At 45.7% G+C, this 7,883-nt stretch overlaps 1 protein-coding gene across 1 annotated transcript; it reads left to right on the forward strand.

Moving 5' to 3' along the window:
- The first annotated feature begins 822 nt into the window (after positions 1-822).
- LOC118574350 (transcription elongation factor A protein-like 3) lies at positions 823-2,825 on the forward strand. Its single transcript, XM_036175222.1, has 3 exons — positions 823-1,006; positions 1,561-1,633; positions 1,970-2,825. Exon 3 carries the CDS (start codon positions 1,996-1,998, stop codon positions 2,596-2,598), a length of 603 nt encoding a protein of 200 aa, XP_036031115.1. The 5' UTR covers positions 823-1,006; positions 1,561-1,633; positions 1,970-1,995; the 3' UTR covers positions 2,599-2,825.
- Positions 2,826-7,883: the final 5,058 nt, after the last annotated feature.

Genomic DNA, 7,883 nt, shown 5'->3' on the forward strand with positions numbered 1-7,883 from the left:
GTGGTACCACAGCAGTGGATATGATAACTGAGACGGCAACTGACTGACTAATAAGTAGAGATTTTACGCTGTGAGAATATGCTGGGAAATTGATGAATGTAACAGCATGAAACTTTATCAAGTGACTATCATGTCAATGAAATTAATAAAAAAAAATCTTAGGTTATGTTTCAAGAAGTATAGGAGAACACTCTCCTATTAGTACTGAAGGGAACAGGAGTCTGATATTAGGGGGAAATAGCCTGAAGATGTGCATTTGAGAATCATTAGTATTTTGAGGCAAATGAATGAGATCACACAGAAATTGAGAGCATGTAAACCATAAGAGGGCAGGAACAGAATCCTAGGGAACACTTAAGATTGCAGCTCAGCTTCCCAGCAGGCTCCTCCATCAGCCTGTTCAGGCAAGGCTGGGTGGGTGGGCTGGTTTAGAGTCCTGATGGTAGCTGAACTGCCCTTGAACTCATTGTAGCCAAGCCTTGTCTTGAACTCTTGTTTCAACTTTCTGAGTGCTGGGATTACAGGTGTGTGCCACTGCACGCTGACTTGGTTTGAAAGCAGGCTATTGTGATTCAAGAGCTGAACACTATAGACAAAGTCAAACACCATTTCTGATAGACTGTCCCACCTGTAACCTGCATATATGAGAGAGATGTGTGCATATCAAAGATGCACAAGGGAAAACATCCTGTAGCCGCCCACTCTTCTCAGACACCTCCTAGCTTTGACATTACACACCTCCTACAGTCCGCATCGCAGTCCCCTAGGGAGGTGGAGGGTGAGATGGGTCAGGCATGTGGGGGGGCGAGCTTGGGTGACGCGGTGTTCACGTGACCGGCCAGGCGCAGACGTGGGCACCAGCCCCCACGTCCGCTTGCCCGCCCTGCGGTCTGGTCCTGGCACCCGCGCAGAACCAGCTCCCTGAGCTACCCTAAGCAGCAGACCGGCTGCGAGTAGGTTTCTGCAAGCCGGAGAAGGCGCACAGGCCTGTCGCGGGTTTCCTCAGGTCAGTACGGCAAGGCTGGCTCTGCCAGCAAAGGCTGACAAGGGTGGTGAGGGTGGCAGCTAGAACCAGCAGTAGCGGGAGGGGAGGGGGAAGGAATCAGGGAGATTGGTGAGGAGGGGACAGGCAGGCGGGGCGGGAAAAGGGAGGAAGGAGGACCCCGCAGCAGGCTCTCTTCCCTCACCCCACTCCTGATCCGTTTTAGAGCAGGGAGGGGGGATGAGGGGGCCCGCAGTGCGACGGGGAGACGCAGATGTTCCGAAGTGATCCGCTCGCACTCCAGGCTATGAAGACAAACTGACCCGGACCAAAGAGATGGTGGGGGGTGGGGCAGGCTGCCTCCAGCGTCGGAGGGGAGAGCACAGAGTAAAACTGAGTTTGGGGAGCATCCCGATGTGATGCCCAAGGCCTGAAAAGAAATGGCGGCTGGGGTATACGGGGCGGGGGGGGGGGGTGACGGAGAAAAAGGTTGGGTGATGAGCATGGCCGCAGGACAGGTTCCCAGTCCCTGTGCATCCACTGACCACGCAGCCCCTGCCCCTGTGTCCTGTCTGTAGGTCTGCACCTCTGTTGTTCCCAGCGCGTTGTGACATCTGAAAAGGAGGATCGACCTGCCCAGGATCCCTGCAGGTCAGTGGATAGTGGCAACGTGGGCAGAGGCACGGGCAGGATTTGGGACCCCACCGCCAGTCCCCTCCCAAGCTATCCCATGCAACACACCACAGAGCTTGCTGCGCTGAAGGAGCACCCAGTAGGTGGAGAAGGTGGCGGGACCTGTCACAGCATAGCTGTCTCAAGGGTGGAGGAGGGGTGCAGGCAGAAGCACACTTGGAGGGCTGGGACAGCCACGCGGACCCCACGAAAGGGCCAGATGTAAAGACAGGTGTTAATGAGCCTGTATTCTGCCCGGTGTCTCAGGCTCTCACATCTCTTCTTTGCTTCCCATTTCCCCACCTTTACCCTCAGGACAGGAAAAGGAGGGAAATCTTGACATGGAAGAACTCCGCGGTGAAAACGAAGGGAAGCTGGAAAAGGAGGGAAAGCCGGAAGATGAAGTAGAGTCTGAAGATGAAGAAAAGTCAGACGGGGAAGAGAAGCCAGACAAGAAAGGGAAGCCAGCACGCCAGGGGAAGCTAGGGGAGGGGGCAAAGCCAGATGAGCAGGGACAGCCACAAGATGAGGGCAAGTCAGAAAAGCAGGGCAAGTCTGAAGGGGAGGGCAAGCGCCAAGGGGAGGGCAAGCAGGATTCCCAGGCCAAGCCAGCCAGCGAGGCGCGAGCCGCAGAAAAGCGCCCTGCTGAAGATTACGTGCCCCGGAAAGCAAAACGAAAAACAGACAGGGGGACAGACGATTCTCCCAAGAACTCCCAGGAGGACTTACAGGACAGGCATGTAAGCAGTGAGGAGATGATGAGAGAGTGTACAGATATGACAAGGGCGCAGGAAGAGCTGAGGAAGAGGCAGAAAGTGGGAGGTTTTCACTGGATGCCAAGAGATGCACAGGATGCGCTAGTCCCCAGGGGCCAGCGGGGAGTCAGGGGAGTGAGGGGCGGAGGCAGGGGCCAGAGGGGCCTACATGACATCCCATACCTTTAATGCCTTTGGCCTTCGATTCTGATTTCTCAGATCAGAAAGAACACCGCTGGCTCTGCTTTCCCTGGTAGATACTTGCCAGGCCCTGTGCTTTAACCTTCAGCCGAAACTCTGCTTTAGGTATCACTGTCCTTTTGACCCAACTACAGTGTTCTCTGTCTTTTAGTACAGGATTTTCACCCATGTGCATGTACATTGTAAAATAACAATAAAATGTTTGCAGAACTACATATACAGTATCAGCCTGTTTATATAAAATGTAAATATGCTTGCAGAATGCTTCTGAGCACAAGAAAACTATGAAAGTGTACATTAAGATGCTAATAATGTTTATCACTACAGGACAAACCTTCGTAGGTCCCACATGAACTCAACCATCAGGTGGTTGGAGACTTCCTGCCGTTCCACTGCTGATTTCTCTCCTCCAGTCTTTCCTGGTTGTAACCAGATCAGTTCAAATTGTGGCCTCTTTTCCTGGGTCCTCTAAAATTCTATTGCTCTTATTATGTTAAGGAATATGGATTATGATTGCCATAATAATAGTTTTTAAAAAGCAAAAGCAAGTTTAGAATGGCAATGAATACATGTAAAACTCCTGTTGTTTGAATGTAAAATAAGCAAGACTCACATTACCTCTGGAACTCAGTGCTAAAGGAATAAACTTGGCATTTATAATGCATCCCTTTCTGTGAGGGTCAATCTTACCATCTATGAAATGGGGATGATACTTGCCTCACAGGATTGCACAATACATTAGATGCCATGCTAAGTATGGGTGTGTGGAGTAGCAGGACCCTGAACCTTGTCAGCTGAGGGTAGGGCTGAGAATAGCTGCCACCTGTTCCCTAGGGACAAATCCAGGCAGCTGGGATGAGGAGCGGATCTTTGAATACTACCATAATAACCTTGCTGTCCCATTGTGCCCCGAATATGTTTACTTCCTACAATAGCTCTGTCTATAATGGTGTCCTCATGGTGCTAAGGCTCTTAGGATTCCTTTCTTTCCCCAGAGGGTTCTGTCTGACTCCCATTTGACCTCTAAAAGAGTGTGGGTAAAACCTTCCTGCTGTCCATTTTTAGGTATTCTGGATTTCAGATTAGGAATGTTCAACAGGTAAAGTGATGAAACACAAGGCAAATGACCAAATCCCTCTGCAGCCTAAAGCCTTTCTGGGCCCAGGCATTTCTGGCAAGGAATACTTAACCGTTAGTGGTGTGTTTTCCTCCATAGAATACTGTGTAATGCCGTGTGTCTTTTTCGTTACGGGTTACTAAAGATTATGATAAAAATGTAAAGTTATTTTCTGCACTCAGCTCACAAAATAGCTGAGCCAGCCTTGAGCTGTGACTTTTCAAGACTGTCTCTCTTGCCTTTTCAAGTAAGGATTGGTGGCTACAATCTTGGCAAAGGTTTAGAGTTCACATTTCAGGAGAGAGCCCTATGCTATGCAACTTTCTCAGACTCGAGAAAGCAGCATTTGTCAATGGAAACTACTCGGGAGAGGCAGTGTTGAAGAGGCCAGAGTCATTTCCTCTGCTGTGCTCAGAGAAGGCACAAATGGCAGCAAAGAAATTGCCACAGGCCTCTCTTATGGTGAATACCCTGACTAAAGCTCTATCAGTTTTTACCCATTTGAACGGATCTGGAGATTGAAATGTACACACAGGGCACATTCCTGTCCAGATAATTCATGTCTATATTCAGTTAATGAAACCCACTAGGGGCATCCACTCTAGAAGAAACTTACTGGTGGACAGGAAGAAATGATTTTTTTCCCATAGATATTATTTAGTTCCTCTTCCTATCCTTCAATGTGAGCCTTTGCTCAATAGGCCCAAGCATAAAGTATCCATGGAAACAGGAATAGTGCTAAAAACAAGATCAATATTGACTTCCTTTATTAACCTGACTAGACCGCTGTCATATCTGGGTTTGGATTATGCCAAACACTGGGGCCAATGACGAGTTCTGAACACAGTACCATTTCCAAAGGGAAGGCTGATTACAGTTTTGACTGAGACAGCCTGAAAAGAAGCTGTGTCTGCAGAGACTGATTGGCTGATCAGAACTGCAGTGATGTGGGAAGGTTGGAATGTTTCAAGTCCAGAGTCTAAATACCTTATCTTGAGCTAGCTTTAGCTACCACCACCCCTCAAGAGCCATTCCTTGTTAGAAATAACATCCTGTGACTAATAGCAATTCTTTGGAATCAATTAACTAAGCAGACCACCAGCTTCCACCAACCCAAAAGCCAAGACTGTCATCAGACAGCATCTTAAGCCACAGAAAAGCTTCCCCCATCTTGCTGTACCAGCTCTCTGACCGACCCACCACTGTATTTTTGACTTGCCTTGATTTATGACTTTCTTCGTTCTGTCAGTCTATAAAACTTTATGAAACTTCTTCTACATTGGAACATGGAATTTCTGGTAACCTAAATCTGCCAGGCCACAATCACTCATAATGGCTGCAAAATAAAGCATCTCTTATTCCCTTTCAGATGAGAGCTGTGGTTGTTGCCTTGACACAGTTCAACTCTCCCACCATGGAGAGGCAATATTTTATTCTTACATGGAAATAATGAATTACACATTTAAAATACACATTTTATCCCTATTCTTTAAAACTTGCCTACAAAAAGTGTAGAGGTAAGAGTGAGGATGTAACTCAGTTAGTAATACAATACTTGCCTAGGAGGTTCAATCCCCCAGCATTGCAAAGAAGTAGTACATATTTCACTAGTATGTAATACATTCACAAAGTTATTTCCCCAACAGCTTATTTTAGAACACCATCAGCACCCTAAAGAAGAAACCCTATCCATTCACAGTCACTCTGCATTCCTGTTCTCCACCCCTGACAGCCCTCATCACCAGTTAATTGCAACCACTAATTTACCCTCTGTCTCCATGGATTTGAAAACTGTCGTTGACAACATCATGAAGCATGTGGAGTTCTTGTAATTAGCTTATTTTGCTCATAATATTTTTGTTTGTTTTTATTAAGAATTTTTTATTCATTCTAGATACCAACCACAGATGCCCCTCTCATCCCTCCTCCTGCTCCTCCACAGCCTTCCACCCAGCATACCCCCATCCCCTTTTCCAAAAAGATAAATCCTCCCATAGGGAGTCAGCAAAGCCTGGTACATTCAGTTGAGGCAGATCCAAGTCCCTCCCCCATGCATCAAGGCTGAGCAAGGCATCCCACCATAGGCAATGGGCTCCAAAAAGCCAGCTCATACTCATAATATTTTAAAGGTTTGTCTGTGCTGGTAGAATGTATGGTCTTTCATTTCTTTTTTACTGTCTACTAATATTATGTTAGTGCATCTGTTAGAACAGATACATGTGATAAATCCATTAATCATTTATGTATATCTATATTCTTCTCACAGTTAGCGCCTATGAGTGGTGCTATTCTGAATATTCACTAGACAGACAGCATAGAGGATGGGTGTCTAAGGAGACTCAGAGCCCAAGTGGCAGGAGTAGAAGTCTGTTCTTACCCTCTGAAAGTGGAGAGGTTCACAGCAAAAGCCTGCAGGCAGGCTCCCTGATCCCTAGGCTGAAGACAGAAGGGGGTGGAGAACCCCAGATGTGGCACCCTTTTGGTAATAAACTCACTTTCCAGGGTGATGATGTGGCACTTAGGACTCACCGACAATGCCTTGGTAGGGTGACTGTCAGCATCTGTGAGGCACTGACCCTGCTGCACAGCAGTGGCTTGATTCTATCACTACATTCTTACACTCTCGTTTTGTTTTCCATTTTAACACAAAATCTTATTTTACCATGTGAAACCCTTTCTTGTCTAAAAGCGTCTACTTTTCCTTTAACCATCTTTTCAAAGAATGTGCTTAATATCTATAATTTTGTGTATTCATTTTGTATATCTGATGGTTTGTTTCTGTCTTATTTTTTTATGAAGTTTAGAAAATTTTTTCTTAACAAAGTAACTATATTTTAGTTTAAAAAACTATATACGAAACACAGACAAAATATGTTTAACAGTCTTAGAGACATGTCTAGTTCCTCTCACCAATGAATTTAAATTAATCATTTGTTTAAGATTTAAAGCCGCTGGGCCGTGGTGGCTCATACCTTTAGTCCCAGCACTTGGGAGGCAGAGACAGGTGGATCTCTGTGAGTTCAAGGCCAGCCTGGTCTACAGAGAGAGATCCAGGACAGGCTCCAAAGCTACACAGAGAAACCCTGTCTTGGAAAACAAAACAAAACAAAATTTAAACCATTTTATAACAGGGACTTAGAGATCGACCTTGCTACAAAAACATCAGCTTCTCCTTCCAGCCTGGAAGACAAACAAAGGCAGGATGAAAGTCTGACATGTGCCTTTGTTTGTGTTTGTTTCCTTTCTTTGGGATTGCCTGCTCAGTCCCTGCTTAGGCACGTTCATCATTAAGAAGTGCCTATCTAACTCCTTTCACCCTTCAAAGCTTCACACAGCAAGTTCCATTCTCCTACACCTGTAGTCACTTTGTATTTCAAGAACAAAGGAGTCACCTCCAAAGCCAAAAACCCAGACAATAGTTATAGGAGACTATACCTTCACGAAGACTGCTGAGTTATGGAAATTGTTTTGTGCCTCGCAACATTTCTTTTCTAACTTCAAAGCTCATGTTAGTACTCTGAAGATACACTTGGGGTTACTGGACCTCTCTATCCTCTCAATGGAGTCACAGTGATCAAATTTCCTCTAGTTGCCCTCAGCATTATTCATCTCTTTACTTGGTGTATCAGATGTGGTGGCCAAGCCTCACCTCTTACATTATGAACTCAAAGGAAATTGCACTGATTTAGTGATTTCAATTATGTGAACATGCAGTTACAGGCAGTTTTGTATCACATAAACAATTCATACAGTAAGCACATGTGTACATGATATGTACAGATAGCCGTATATAAAAATAAATTTAAAACAACAAAGATTTTTGTACCTTTTATGTAGATTTAACATTTTGTAGTTTTAAAAGCCATGTTACTGATCCCCCCCCATAGTACTAAGTAATATTTAATCTTAAGTCTGCATCTGCAAAGGCAAAACTCTTAAGAAAAATAAGGTAGAAAAGCAGCATCCTAAGCCGGGCGGTGGTGGCACACGCCTTTAATCCCAGCACTCGGGAGGCAGAGGCGGGCGGATCTCTGTGAGTTTGAGGCCAGCCTGGTCTCCAAAGCGAGTTCCAGGAAAGGCACAAAGCTACACAGAGAAACCCTGTCTCGAAAAACAAAAACAACAACAACAACAAAAAAAAAAGCAGCATCTTTTA

The sequence above is a fragment of the Onychomys torridus genome, chromosome X (assembly GCF_903995425.1).
Source record: "Onychomys torridus chromosome X, mOncTor1.1, whole genome shotgun sequence".
Taxonomy (NCBI): Eukaryota; Metazoa; Chordata; class Mammalia; order Rodentia; family Cricetidae; genus Onychomys; species Onychomys torridus.

Bases quoted from the DNA above. Each gene is read 5' to 3' on its own strand.
- LOC118574350 (XM_036175222.1), top strand. From the start codon at position 1,996: ATGGAAGAACTCCGCGGTGAAAACGAAGGGAAGCTGGAAAAGGAGGGA.